The sequence below is a fragment of the Parasteatoda tepidariorum genome, chromosome X1 (assembly GCF_043381705.1).
Source record: "Parasteatoda tepidariorum isolate YZ-2023 chromosome X1, CAS_Ptep_4.0, whole genome shotgun sequence".
Lineage (NCBI taxonomy): Eukaryota > Metazoa > Arthropoda > Arachnida > Araneae > Theridiidae > Parasteatoda > Parasteatoda tepidariorum.
Genome location: NC_092214.1, coordinates 68,158,618 through 68,174,568, shown reverse-complemented (window position 1 = coordinate 68,174,568; position 15,951 = coordinate 68,158,618). Strand labels below are relative to the sequence as shown.

Genomic DNA, 15,951 nt, shown 5'->3' with positions numbered 1-15,951 from the left:
AAAATTTACTTGTCGTTGCAATCATTCAAAACCAAAACTAATAACCAATCCTTTATTTATTTTTTTTTCAATTTAACTCTCTTTAAACTACAAATCAATTATGTTTATGCCTCAAATCGATTATTTTCTATCCAAAACAGCTACTTTTTATAGTTGAATGAACTATTCAGTTATGAAAATTTGAGGAGAAACATAAATCACTTTACGTCTAATGGGAAACTGCCTGTTAGGGATTCCGTTCATAACAACGTTTGGAATGCTGAGAGGGAGGGAATGACGATCGACGTCATGATCTGTGTCATCACTTACCCTGTCTATTCGTTTTTCCAGAGGTGTCATCTATCGTGAGCGATAAAAAATACTAGATTTTTCTGTGTTAAGCAGCTCTGTGGTTTCGCCATCTATGCGTGGATGCGTGCTTATCATCCCAATAGTCCAGGATCAAGTAGAACACTTGTAACTCCTCCGGTGTTGAAGGAATGGAGGAAATATTGTGGCGTCAAATTTGGGATTCGAACCCATATTCAGCCTGTAATGAGATTGAAATATTTGACAAACTATAACTTTATGCTAAAGTATGTACTTAGCTGCATGAATGACAAATCAGACCTTTCGGCTGAAATATATACTTAACTGTAAGGAAGTAAGAGGCTTCGTTAGGTATTCACCATACATTTATTACTAGATAATTATTAAGCATCCACTGTTGCATAAGGTATCTGATGATGAAAAATTTAAATATGAATCCTTATCAATTTTCTTAGTTTGATTCTCACTGACTGTGAGCCCAGTTGGTGAAGATAAAATTATGGTTGTTTAACCGTATTAGGTGAAAACAATCGATAAGTGACTTTTCTCCCAGTTAACAGCTTGAATACCACCTTTTTATGGTTATTTGACTGCTTTGGTTGAATATGGTAAAATAACTGTTACATGAATTCTTATTGCAATTTTTCCGTGAAACGTGGACGGATCTGATTTATTTTAACACCTTATTAAGGTTAACATACATTCTGAAATATTACGGTACTAAGTACCGATATTATGTTTTAATATTAAACTGATTTTTCTGAGAGTGTATCTTTCTTCAAAAGTTTACCTTAAATGCTTTGAATTATTCCTTTTTGGTCTTAAAATGTTTCTCATAAACAATGTAATGTTTCTCATAAATAATTTAGCATGTAAAATAATTAAAACATGTTTTTTACAGCCTTAAGTCGATTGAAAGGACGTAAGAGGCTGTGGTTTGTCTTAGATGAAGGAAGGTGTCGTTTATTGTACTACAAAAGTGAGATTGATGCGCGTTCCAAGGATCCACTAGGAGCTATTGAGATTCGAGGTTCCGCTATTTCTCTAGCACTAGAGGAGGATAATCAATTCGTAGTGCAGTAAGTAAAATTTTCAATCTTCTTTTTACAAATAAAATTATCATTTATCAAAATAATTCTATCTTATAATTAAGCATGACTTACTGTTATGGCATATGTTTTGAATTAAATGTTTAAAAGAGGTGCAATTTTGGTGAATTTTATTAAGATTTATATTTAAAGTGGAGCATCGCATTTTCAAAAATGTTGCATCATAAGATTTTAATTAGAATGTTCAATTAGCATAGATTGAAGTGTACAAAATAGTTGTTTTTTCAGTTCCAATGGAAGAGAACATGCTCTTGTTGCGGAAGATCATGAATCCATGATGTTATGGATTCTTGCGTTGCAAGTAAGTTTCTCACTTTTTTTCTTACGTTTGAATTTTATTGTATGATTAAAGCTCTGTAGATTCAGTCACTAGTTAGTTCTAAGTTAGACACTTTAAGAGCAAAATTCTTCAGCTAATAAATAAATTAAGTTTCAGTTAATAAAAAAAACCATTACCTTTTAAGAGTTTATGTTACAGCTTACAATACAGAAAAAAGTGAATTTTTCGTTTTTGAACAAGATTTTCTTATGCATTTAACATATTCTATCTAATCATAATAAGCTTAAAAGTAGTTAAATAATATTTTTATTATATAGCGTTACATACTTCTCGTAATCAAGAATGAATGTTTGTTATTTTTTATAACTGTCGTTGATTAGGCGATCCAATTCTTGGCTTACGACAACTGATGTTCAATTTCACTGCCTTGTTATTTTGAACCCAATCCAGAAGATTAGGGAAGGAACTCCTGGATCAGGTATTGGGAGAAATTTGCCTTCGTGGTGGGTTTTTTGATTGAATAACCCACATTTGTATTACATGGAGAGGAAAATCACGAAAAACCTCCTGCGGTTAGCCTAACGGCAAGGGGACTCTAACCTATGATCCGTCTACCACTGAGAATATTTCACGTCAACAATGTGGTCGGTGCAAGCCGGATGCGAAATTCGTATCAACCAGTCATCGCTGGGATTCGAACCCGGTTTACCTCATTAGAAGGCGAACGCTCTATCCCCAAACAGGATTCGGAATTGGTTTGTAATACATACACACTGGGGTCCACTGCACTCCCTACGGCGCAAAAAATTGCAAGTAGTAGCAAATATTTCTTAAGATTTAATCTGCTTTTTTTTAAACCTGAAAATTTTAATATTTTTGAAGAAAAAAAGCATTTTTTACACATAATTTAAAAGAGAAAAAATAAGTTCATCTAAGAAATTTTGATAGGTTTGAATTTGTCTTTAAAAACTAAAACGTATATTTGAATATTATACAGGTTTGTAATGTGAGTTTATTTTGCTTATTAAAACTGTTGCTACAATTCTGAGCATTAATTGCATATGATACTTCTAAACCAATTTCTAGATAAGATTAAATTAAAAATAATAATTGTCTAAATACAATTTCGTGGAAAGAAACGTTTTTACGTTATTTTCTATTTCATAACATGCTGGATCTTAATTGATCCTGGTTCCTGAACATTTTTTAATTTTTATGGACACTGAATAATGGCCCTTTTATTATGGACACTGAAAAGAGTCCAAATATGGTCACTGAAATAAATCAGCTGTTAAATCAAAACCAGCTTCTAATTCAAAACCAACACTTAAGCCTCAATCCATGAGAAAAGTAATAACAACTGTTGCAGCTCAACCGTCCCGCAGTGGTCTATACAGTTCAATAGAGTACTTGTATTGTGTACTGTATCATTAAGAAAAACAGTTAGACGCGATATGCTGCAATAAGTACCATATTTGGGTGATTGAATACAGATTTGGTCATAGAAGAAAGGAAAGCAATAATACTATTGTTTGTCGATCTTGTATATAGAATATGAATCAGATTCAATTCTAAATAGATAGCACAACAGACTGAAATAGAGTTAAATTACCCTCATTAAAATTTTACGTTCATTCAAGGATTTGTTCACATAATTTTAAAGAGGAACCCCAACTATCTTCAAGGGCTCCCAGCATAGGCACTGTCCATTATTGCAACTATTATTACAAATATCAGAAGTTCAATTTCAATTTTTTTCCTGTTATCCTCATACCTATAAAAATTCCTCATTCATTTGTATCTGCAGAATAAAAATTAGAGTAATGAAAATGCTTATATTTGGGTCACTTACTTATGAAAAGTAATAGCAGGATAATAATAGGAAATAGCAAATTCTCCATAGCTGATTTTATGACTTAATTACTATATGTTAACATATTGCAACAGCTAAAGTAACTCAAATAAAATGAAAGTATACTAAATCCAGTAAAAATTGATCTATTTTGTTTCTTATAACTACTTCATAGAACAGAACAGAGCACGAAATTTCTATAAATCTAAAATAGGTGGTGTTGAATATCAACATCCTATACAGGTTCTATCCTTCATAGAAATTCAGATTAAAAGCATTACATGGAAGTAAAGAGTGCAAAGTATTCTATGCATGCACTTTTCTATCAAAATGTGTAAAATTTTCAAATAATTTAACTATATCTAAAGAAAAATCAGTGATACATCAAAATTAATCAATTAGAGATACTACTTCGAAATATCTCGACACACGATTTTTAACTTTGCATTGAAATGAATAATTCAATTAAAAAATAATTTTATTACTTTTATAATAAATTATAATAAAAACGAAAACCTGTTTTTTACTTCTATTAGTTGCTATTCATCTCGAATCAAAGACCTCATTCGAATATAGAAGAATACTTAATCAATAATATATACTTGGTCCTATTCTTAAATCCTCTCAAAATTCAAAAAACTCATCTAAAATTTATCAAACTTTTGTTTTAGCCTATAAATATTTTCATTCCTAAATTATTTTTATATTTATTTTTTATTTACTGGATTTTTTTGGATAAATAAAAATGCATGAAAAAATGTTTCTTTCTATTTTTTATAGATTTTAGAATTTTTATTAAATTGCTTTTTCTTAATTTTAAAAATACATACTAAGTTGTTTCCTACATACAGCATTAAAATAATTTTCACCAAATATAAAACTAAATGTTATCATTTAATTTGATATATAAAGATATTAATCTACTCTCCTAGACAACTTAAGCCTATTTCTTGGAATGTCTATTAAAAATAACTCAATAAATCTTTTACCCCGGTACTCATAACTTGTCAAATTGTGTTTCTCTGAGAAAAGTTGATGTGATCAATCGGCTTAGTTAAAAGTTTTTCCAGCAACCAGACCGTACCTTGAAGAAATATTTATCTACTTGTTTTAGGCTAGACAAGATAAAGAAATAGTTGAACCTTCTATGGAAGCAAATGGACCATCCAGGAAAAAGAAATTGCAACAAACATCTTCAGGCGATGCTCAGCCGAATTTACAACAAGTTTGTGCAATATTTTTTCTTAACTTAATAACTTAATTATTTTAATCTTGCATTTACTCATAAATTTCATTAATAAGTAGATTTTACAACTGAAATAACTTCATTGAAAATATTTCCGGCAGTAGCCGGGATAAGAAACTGAATAAATTTAATGTATTCTGAAATGTGATGTAGATTTCTAATAAAGAAGTTAGTGTATTTGAGAGTAAGTTAGACGCATATATAGCATCAATGGTTCAAACATTAGCTCTAACAGATTCCTAACAATCGAATGTTTAGTAAACCTAAGAAATTCTCTGATTTTGAATCCAAGTAAGTATCTTAGTACCTTTCCAACTTAAGTAATTCCCTGATTTTTACTTTTAATTGTCCAAACAACACACCACTAAAATCCTAATTCTAGTCAAATAAATGCACAATTTACACTTTCTTTTCTCCCAAGAAAGGTGAAATTATGTGTACAATAACTGCTACGAGGCTGTTTTCAAAAAGTTCATTGACAAATTTTAAATTGGTCTAGTTTGAAAGCTTTGCTTCCTATCATTTTTATATATTTTAATAAAAACATAGTAAGAGTATAGAAAATACAGAAATACTTGTTTTTTAATTGTTTTGAATGATTGCTTGTAGCATAAATTTGTTTTTTGTTTAATTATCAAAGATAAATATACTTAAGTAACGTTTAATCTTACAAATATGTTTCAAATGAATACATAGATGTTTTTCATGAAGCAACAATGCATTTAATTGCTTTTAGCAGGTTGCAGCTTCTGTTAAAAGCAAAGTGCTTCAAAGAACCCACTCCCTTCAGCTGAATTCTGAAAAAAGACATGATGCTTTGAAACGAATGCATAGCCTGTGGGCAACAACAAGCAAAGAGCCAGATATAATTCAAAATGGAAAAGGTAATTAATGTCGTTGTATCAAAAATGTTAAAAGAAATACCTGATAAAAAGAAATAATTTCATGGCATTTACCAACTTTGAATAACCTGAAGTCGTATTTTTTACCGGTAACGTGGGAAAAAAATAAGTGGTGAAAAAAACAGTCGAACACTTTATTATTTCCCCTTTTTTTTAATTTAAAAGAAGTACTTTTCTGAGTTTTCGGTCACTTTTGCCATATTAAAATTATGCAATTACCCGCTTCAAAGAATGACTAATTATAAGATTACCGGCTTCAAAAATTGAGTAATGTCGGAATAACTCGCTTTAATGATTGTTTTTAAATGCAAGAAAAGTAATAGCATAGAAATAGCTAAATTGCTATAAAATAACATATAGCAATATGGCTCCTCCAAGACCCTTAAGTACTTAATATCTCAACCATCAATTCCAATTTATAATATTTTTCAACTGCTTAATTACTGAGCTTTAAATTTTTTCATTAACTTCGTATTATTTTATTTTAAATTTTAAACTACATTTTCGTAGTTAAAATGTAATTTATAAGGTCCTGATTCTTATATCATCATAATTTATTTTACTTAATTACTGGTGGAGTCAATCAGCTACCCTTAATTTTAAGGTATCTGATTCCTAAATCAAACCAAGAAGTCATACAATCCTTAAAATGTTCACACTTTTTAAGAATGTAAATTTTCAAAGTCTGCTCATCAAGTCATTTGTTTTTACATGTATAGTATATTTTAATAAAAACTTACCTAAATAATTACGAAACAAAAATTTTTAAAGTATTATTTGCTAAACATCAAAGACAACTTTACGAATATATAAACCATCTTAGCGTTTTTAATACTAATTAAAAATTATTAATAAGAATAATTTCCAGCGATTAAGCATTAAAACGCTAAATTCTCTAATTGCTATCAGAAGATCAAAACCTTTTCTATACATTGTTTAACCAAGCAAATACACGAAATCATTTTTCAAGTATTTATTCACGTGCTTATCCTTTTGTCTACTTTTTTCAGTTAAAATCATATACAAATGCTTGTTTTTCTGTGATGTGCTCTTAATTGCCTGATATTGTATTTCGTATAAAAAATGCCAAACAAAACAGATCACTGCATTTCTAGTACAGGAAAGAGATTACAATAAGATATTTATTTTCATTTGCGATGTTTTTGTATGATGAACATTAAATACAGGAATATTTATTTATTAAACACAATCATATTAGTTTGCTATAAAAACCAGCTTGATCTTTGTATAAACGTTCACATAAAAGTGAGAATCTAACTTAATCGAAATTTTCAAACATCGTAAACACATTCTTTCATTCTAGCATGCACTTGACACGTATACATTTCATTTTAGTTATTACCAAATCGAACTGTTGTGTAATACGTAAACATATACGTTGTCGACAACAGGAAAATGTATGTTGTGTGATCAGTAAACTGCAGTTGAAGCTATTTTGCTTCAATATATCGTTCTTTTAATGCTTTAATAAAACAGTTTCACTAGAACAAAATATTCTATACGAAACTATAACTTGTTTATTGGAGAGTATACTTTAAAACTACAAAGTGTTCTGTAATGACTGCCCATAAGATATATATATTCTTTAATCGTTGTCAAAAATGAAGCTAAGGAAGTATTCCCAATACTTTTCACAAATCAATGTTTTCGAGGGAGAAACAATATTCATCTCAGTTTTTCCCTTCAATTAAAAAATTTCAATTCCGTCTTTCTCGTTAGTGATTGATAGGGTTCCAATAGACTTTATGTTTTATCCCCGTTTAAATATTAATTTAAGATACCTAATGTGTTTACTTCCTTGTATCCTTTTTGACAAGAATTCTAGAAATACATTTAAAAGCTGATCATTACTAAAAACCTTGCAGATGAGTTTTCTAAATTTTATCAACATTTTTTTATAATGCTCTACAGATGCGATTAGAATTAATACAGATATCATTCCCAGCACTTTTAGACACAGAGAAAAAAATTCTGGTAAAATTACCCTGGTAATGACATTTGCATGGTAATGACAATGCATGGTAATAACATTCCTAATGATAAAAACAAAATATATTGTATTTAAATCATTCATTTGGCAATTGTTCCTTTCATATAGTAAAAACGGAAATTCTGGTTTTCAAAATTATAATTCATATCACCCCACATTTAGTAAAAAATACAAAACTGAAAAGTAAATTTATTCGAATTAATGGCTTTATTCCATGCTCTGAAGTATCAATGAAATTACCAAATTTAATCCCATTTACCAAATTTTTTGATACCTGCCTAATTTTATAACATATTTTCAAGCCATATTTTATTATTAACTTTACCGAATCATTAACAAAACACTTCGTTAAAAATTACCAAGCTTTTTGGTTTTCCCATAGAGTCAGAAACACGGCAAATTTTATCGTTTTCTGATAATTTTGACGTTACTTTTTTCTCTCAGTGTAAGTTTGAAGGGACAACAGACATTTTCACACTCATGAAAGGTACACATTTTTTATATGCAGGGGATGTGTATTGTACATTCAAAATACTTATGTATGCAAGATTTTCTTTTAGTTTACTTTTAGCTGCTTCCATTTAAAACAAATTAAATAAAATAATAATGAAAATTATTCTTAACTAAGTTTTAAGACAATTGCATGATTTGATAATTTAAGTAATTAAATCACTACTTTTTTTTCCTTATGTAAAAAATTTCCTTTGTAAGATTTTTATATAATAGGCTATAAGAGAAAAGCAAAATCTATAAAAAATTCTTTATCAAATAAAAAAATGATCTTATCAATTTGTAATCATGTCCTGTTATTTTGACAGTCAGCTTCCAGCTGTATACTAAAAAAAAATTAACTTTTAGTCACATATGAATGTTAGTGATTCGTGAATTGTGTGCGTGATCCATTTACCTTTCAATGACGTCAATCAAATAAACGAAAACTACCACGTTGAACATGTATTTTCAAGCGCGCGTGTTTTCCTCGGTGATTCTTGATATAACACTTTTTCAGTAAGTATCCATATTTTTTAATCTGACATTTCGCTTACTATAAACTAAGAATTTTATGTCACAAATGTAGTATGCATATGTCATTGTACTTAATATGTTTATCGAAATAACTTGGATTGGTTTTGTTAGTTAAGTTCTCCATCATTAACATAAGAATAAACATTGTTTATCATTATTATTCATCTTCCAATTTACCATCAGCAAATTAAATGGATAGCTCACTAATTATTTTTCAATTATTTTTCGATTTCACATTTTTTTAAGTATGATGAGTTATCCTAAAATCGAATTTTTCTTTTTTAAATCTTTTTAAAGATTATAATGTATTAAAGAATGCGCTTGTTAAAATTATTTTAAGAAAATCTTATTTTTGGAATCAATCTTATTTTTAAATATACAATTTTTTTCATGATATTATGAATTTTCCATCTCATGTAGTTTTAGTTTGAATTAATCGAATTCAACAATCTAATTTTTTTTAAATTGTTTACTTTTTAAAACATTTTTACTTTTCAAAACGTTTTTATTTTCAAACANGCACATTTTTTTTTTAAAACTTGGCAATTGTATCTGGGAAACAACAGAAGTCAAAAGAGCTAGGAAGGAAAAAATATCAGTAGAAAGAACCTATTCAGTACCATCACAGGGGATATTGATAACAACCTTTGATGTTATATATCAACGTTATCATTGTCAAAGTTCAAAGGACAAGAAAAAGTGTAATTTAACCTAAAAGCAATAATCTTATCAGTAAAAATGTCTTCTTCATTGCTTGATATTTCAGAGGAAAGTGCAATGTTGACCACAGTTCAAAAATGACTTTCGGAAAAGTGAATCACATACGCGATTCATCCATCAAACTGTCATGACCCACCTGGACCTCCTAGACCGATAATCACCCCTTTTAACCACAAATTGAAGTGGAAAGAGGAAAGCATACCTTTTGTCCGACCCTCGACACTTTTCGTGGCATCTTTCTAAAATGTGTCTGCCGCTTGTAGTAAGAAACTAAGAGAGAGGGGAAACGCCAGGAGGGTTAATATGTTTATCGAAATTACTTGGATTGGTTTTGTTAGTTAAGTTCTCCATCATTAACATAAGAATAAACTTTGTTTATCATTATTATTCATCTTCCAATTTACCATCAGCAAATTAAATGGATTGCTCATTAATAATTTTTTAATTATTTTTCGATTTCACATTTTTTTTAAATATTATGAGTTATACAAAAATCGAAATTTTTTTTTTTTTAAATCTTTTTAAAGATTATAATGTATTAAAGAATGCGTTTGTTAAAATTATTTTAAGAAAATCTTATTTTTGGAATCAATCTTATTTTTAAGTATGCAATTTTTTTCATGATATTATGAATTTTCTATCTCATGTAGTTTGAGTTTGAATTAATCGAATTCAACAATCTAATTTTTTAAAATTTTTTACTTTTTAAAACATTTTTACTTTTCAAAACATTTTTATTTTGAAACATCTGTCATTTTTGCAATTTTTCAAAATTAAAAAGAATATCTTGTGTTAAATGAGACTTTTTTTATTTTATAAATTTTTCATAAGTAAGATCCCATGTTTTATCATCTGCTGGAAGATGATACACCTCATAGCGTCATTAAACTTAAAATACTTTTACAGAAAAATTCAGAAATATACTTCAAATATTATTATAAAATCGTATCTAAAGACTACATATTTATTTTATAATTTCATAACCGGCGCTGAATAGCTGACCTAATTTTGAGTTAAGACTTTCAATGTACAAGTAACTTTAAACCCAACCCACAAGACGAGGAAACTCCTAGATCAAGCAATGGCTCACAGTAGCCTTCGTGGAGAACTTTTTGATGGAACTAACCCACACTTGCATTACATGGAGAGAGAAACTGCGAATTCCTCTCATGGTTAGCCCAATGGCAAAGGGATAATTTACTAAATATATTAAAAATAACATATTAAAAAATTATTCAATAATATATCAAAAACTAATAAATAATAAAAAATATATTTTAATATTTCATAACAGTCGATGAACAGCAAACCCAATATAGAGTTTACGACTGTCAGTGTTAAACTCCATAGCTTTATAATTTTGAACTTAATCCAGAAGACAAGGGAACTCTTGGATATAGTATTGGTGGAAATTTGTCTTCGTGAAGGACTTTTTGATAGAACTCACATGCATTTGCGTTACATCGAAAGGAAAGCCACGAAAACTTCCAATGGTTAGCCTGAGGGCAGGGAAATCTAACCCCTTATCTGTCTACCACTGAGGATATTTTTCCTCAACACTATTGTCATTGTGGAATTCATATCGACCAGCTATAACTGGGATTCGAACCCAGGTCACATTATTGGGATGCGAGCACTTTATCCCCAAAGCCATCACAGCTCTATTACAATATTTTTAAAAAAAATATTAAATATTTCAAAGGTCTTTTAGATAATATTGCCCCGTTTAAGCTTGATTTATAATTTTTAAACGTTGTATTTACTCGTAAAAAATATAGCAACCCATGTATTGATTTAAGTAGTTAAAACTTGTTAAAACCCTTAACAATTCTTAAATTTGAAAAACCTGGATCCAATGTTATCCTAAACCATAATTTAAACAATTCAACGTAAAAATTAACGTAAAACCAATATTTTTATACTTGGTTTGACAGTAGGTAGCTGTAGAAGCCACGAAATTTCCTGCAAATTTAATTACAGACATTATGCATTTTACTAAGGATAAAGGTAAGTAAAACTTTCTCAGGTAATCTTGTTTAGAAAATAAATACAATTTATTTTAATCTCCATGACTCAGAATTCGTGGTCCTAAACTTTATTATGTTAAAAACTTGTAAGCTCAAAAAAGTCACTTTCGAAATGACTTTTAGTTATGACATCATAGCAGGTGTATAGGCTGATACTTTCGCATCACAGTAAAATGCTTGACAGAGTTGTTTATGTCTCAAAATTGGTTGTTTGCATCGAAATGTTCAAATGTTTTGAACACGTAACAAACATTTTTCAGAAGTATAATATCATTTTTAACTGAAAGTAGTATTAGTGCGGTTTATTATTTTTCGCGTTTTGCTCTTATATAATTAGTTTTCCCTGAAGTTGCTTTTATTTAAACTTTATATAATGAGTAAAAGGAATGAGTTTAATCAAGGTAAGGACGTGAAATAAAATTTTTGAATCTTTTAAATTTTTATTTGATTTTTTTTAAATATTTAATGTCTTGCTTAATCATAATGACAGTTTTAAAAGTTTGCTGACTCTAAAAGCTTTTAAATAAAAATAAAGCTTTAAACTATAAACTTCGATACAAAGGCAAGTTGCATAAGATCATGTTATATCGCTAATGGACATAAAATTCCTGAAAATACGATCCAAACTTGGATGTTCTTATAAATATTATATAATTTAGGAAAATGTTCTTTAAATATTCTTGGATGTTCTTATAAATATTATATGGTTAAGTTTTTAACTGCATATTCAACAAGTAGTATGCACTGAGAAAAAATTATGGTCTAAACTACATAAATATAGTAAATTTACCATTATTCTGGCTCTATGGGAACCCCAAAGAGCTCGGTATATTTTACCGCAATACCCTGGAAATGATTTAGTAAAATTAACAATAATGTATGGTTTTTTATATGGGATAAAATTGATAAGTGTGGTAATTTTATCCTGATACCATAGAGTATGAAAAGAAACATATATTCTTTAAAATTTACTTTTCCGTTCTAATTTAATTTTCTATTAAATTTACTTTTCAGTTTTTTTTTCGGTTAAATTTACTTTTCAATTTCAAATTTCTTAGCTAAGTGTGTAGAAATAACTATAACATTGAAAAGTCGAATTTCCGGTAAAACGTTATCTTATGAACGGAAAAATTACCTGATGCTTGGTTTAAATGCCGTGTATTTAGGTTTTAGTAACCAGAATAATGTTTTTTTTTACCGGAAATATAATTACCATACAGCGCGGTAATTTTACAGAAATTGTTTTCTTCGTGTGCATAACAGTATGTTAGACACGCTAAAAATTCACTTAAATAATAGAAATTTTACTTGAGAAATTTTGTTAATGTTTCTAAGCTATCATCAGGACAAATTCTCTCTCAATGCATGTTTTCTAACTATTACGATAAATAAAATGGCGTGATAATGTTTTTAAAAGACAAAAACCATTGATAAAATTTACAAAGTTGTTATATTAAATAAACTCAAGTATATCAACTATTATAAAGAAATATATTTGTAAATGAAAATTTTTTAAACATTGGATAAAATTATTGAATAGATAAACGGAGTTTTTTAAATTACAAAATATTATTTAAAAAGAAAAACTCTTGAAAGTTTTTTCATGTGTGGTGTAAATATCATATTTCGTATAATATATTTCATATATGAAATATCATATGTCATATTTCTGACATATTCATTAAAAAATATGTTTATTTAATTTTAATGTGAAGTTTACTTGAAACAAATAACAATAATGAATCCTTCTTTCATATTATACCACCTTCATATTACATTCTTGTAATAACGTTGTGATTTTTAAGAGGTAAATTTGTGTTGAAAATGCTTAATAACTTAGCCTGATTTGTCGATTTTATAACAATAATAAATTAAAACACTCCAAATTGCGTAATGTAAGCTTTTTCGTTCTTTTAGATTTATATTTTCGCCTTAGTTAATTAATTTACAGAGGCAACAAAGAACAAAGAATTTATTCATTTGCGCGTATTTTGCGCGTATATTGCGCGTATTTACATATATTGAATTTTTTATATCTTTTAAAAAAAAATATTAGATGAAGTCTCTTTAAAATTTCAAGATATTACATTTTTTAAATCATACACAAAGAAAACAATTCTGGTAAAATAACTGTGCTGCATGGTAATGATATTTCTGGTTTAAAAAAAGCATCTAAATTCATGTTAATGAAACTAAAATATACGGTATAAAACATGTTGGGAATTTTTTTCCGTTCATGTAGTAAAGGTTTACCGGAAATTCTGGTTTTCAAAATTATAGTACTTTTTACCACATACTTAATAAAATATACAAAACTGAAAAATATATTTAACTAAATAAATGGTTTATATGCCATGCTCTTAAGCACCACGATAAAGTTACCAAATTTTACCAAATTTATCAAATTTTATACCATACTGTAAAACTATATTTTATTGTTAATTTTATCATCATTTCCAAAATGTTTTGCTAAAAAGCACAGAGCTTCTTGCTATTCCCATAGAGCCAGAAACACGGTAAATTTTACTACTTTCTTTTATTTTTAACTATGCCTCTTTTCTCAGTATAGAATAACTTCATAACTTTGAAAAAAATTTATTCATGAATTAGAAGTAAAATTGCATCAACCATATATCAAAGTATTCCCCTGTAAATGTACATTATAAATACACTCTATATTTTATGTCAGCTATCATTTTGTTTTAATGCTGTCTAATAACAGGTTCAACAACCAAATATTTTAGCATCATTTGAACTTTTGAACAATCATTCTTAATATCAATTTTTTTTACTTAAATATACCTACAATTTTCCGCCAAATTTTAACCCTTGCTTTTATTATTATTAATTCTTGTTTGAATAAGTAAAATTCTTATTAACTCTATTAAACATCTTATTATTAATTCTATGAAACATTATTAATTCTATTAAACATCTTCAATTAGAAGATTCAGTCATGAGGCTGTGTATTGAGTTATTTCCATTCAATTCCAAAAATATATGTTATGGTAGTATAGGCAAGAACTACATTCCCATTTTATGGACAAAAGTGGCTTTAGAAACTTGGGCAACTTATAAAATAATAATATGAAGCATTTTATTGACAAATGTTGCCTGAGCTCTCAAACATGATGAGAAAATTTTCAAAATAAGGAAATTTTTAAAGTATTACGTAAAGATTATTCATAAACAAATAAAAGAACATATAAATCCCAATAACATCTCTACTATTATTTATAAGTGAGTCATCCAGATTCAAAACTGCTGACACAACTTGTAAAAAAATTTGTCAAATATATTATCTTATCAATTTTTTTTATCAACTTCAATATAAGCATGTAATCATTTTCATTTCCATTAGCTTAACATTTCACTTTTTATATGTAATATCCAACTTTGTAAAAGGATTTAGTTAACATGCGTTATAATACGAATTTTCGTAACAATTTCTCCTGTTCCACTGATTTTTCTAAAATGTAGTTATCAGGGCTTGCATCTGATTTACCTGTATTCATGGAGATTTGAAAACAACTGTAGTTGAAATGCAACAAGTGAAATTTTTATATCAACTTACTTACAAACTAAATAAAGATATTTTTTTCATTTTTTATAGTTGCTATGCATATATATTTTATTTTAATGATATTTACCTAATTATTTTTTTCTTAAGCTATACTTAAAACTAACATTTATCCCATTTTTTTTATAGAAAATGTACATATATATAGTTTTTTCATGTCTATACGAAACTTTCATTGCCTAGAAAGCTAATTCAATTTTGTTTGAATCTGAGTATATTCTCTTTGTCACAGAAATCAAATCTTCATTTCTATTAGTTCCAATTCCATTCCCACGAGTAGTTAAATCAATACAAGTTTTCTTTCAACAAAACATTTAATTTTTTAAAAAAGATTCCTTATCTCATATACCATATTCTTTGTTCGAAAAGACGCAATTGTTCTTTTGAACATTGTTCGAAAGAAAGCTAGTTAATTATTTTTTCAACATTTTCGATAGAAACCAACTTATTGGATATTTATTATGCATGACTTATCTAACTCAAATTATTTGTTGTAGAAAGATTTTTTGGAAGGTATATATTTTAATGTTATTTCAATACTAATCATTTTTACTGTCATATTTTCTTTCTTAAATGTTCATATACATAATGTACATATATATCTAAAATTTATTTATTCAAAAAATTTGGCGTAGAAATATGAATGTTTTTGAGGATAAAATTATTATACTTTTCAGCGAAACATAAAATTTCAGAAAAACAATAAATTAATACAAACAATAAAATCGAAAACAAAGTCGTCACAAAGTTAAGTATTTTTTTCTAATCTATTTTCTCAAAGCTAAAAAAGATTGTTAATTCCATCATTTTAAATAATAAAAAGCAAAGGTACTTATAATACGAAAAAAGCTAGAATTTGCTATTGTAACTTTAGCCAAACAAAGCCAAT

The 15,951-nt window shown here is 27.8% G+C and overlaps 1 protein-coding gene across 10 annotated transcripts in view; it reads left to right on the top strand.

Moving 5' to 3' along the window:
• LOC107451019 (uncharacterized) overlaps positions 1-15,951 on the top strand; it is a 222,115-nt gene that overhangs the window by 103,670 nt on the left and 102,494 nt on the right. For 5 of the 10 annotated variants that reach the window (XM_071187638.1, XM_016066980.3, XM_016066978.3 and 2 more), the window contains 4 exons: positions 1,211-1,388; positions 1,647-1,719; positions 4,665-4,775; positions 5,533-5,680. In XM_071187638.1, coding sequence (XP_071043739.1) covers positions 1,211-1,388; positions 1,647-1,719; positions 4,665-4,775; positions 5,533-5,680 — 510 coding nt within the window. Of the gene's footprint in view, positions 1-1,210; positions 1,389-1,646; positions 1,720-4,664; positions 4,776-5,532; positions 5,681-8,584; positions 8,718-11,714; positions 11,884-15,951 lie in introns of those variants that run through there. The other 5 variants (XM_071187637.1, XM_016066977.3, XM_071187636.1 and 2 more) reach the window with 3 other exon arrangements.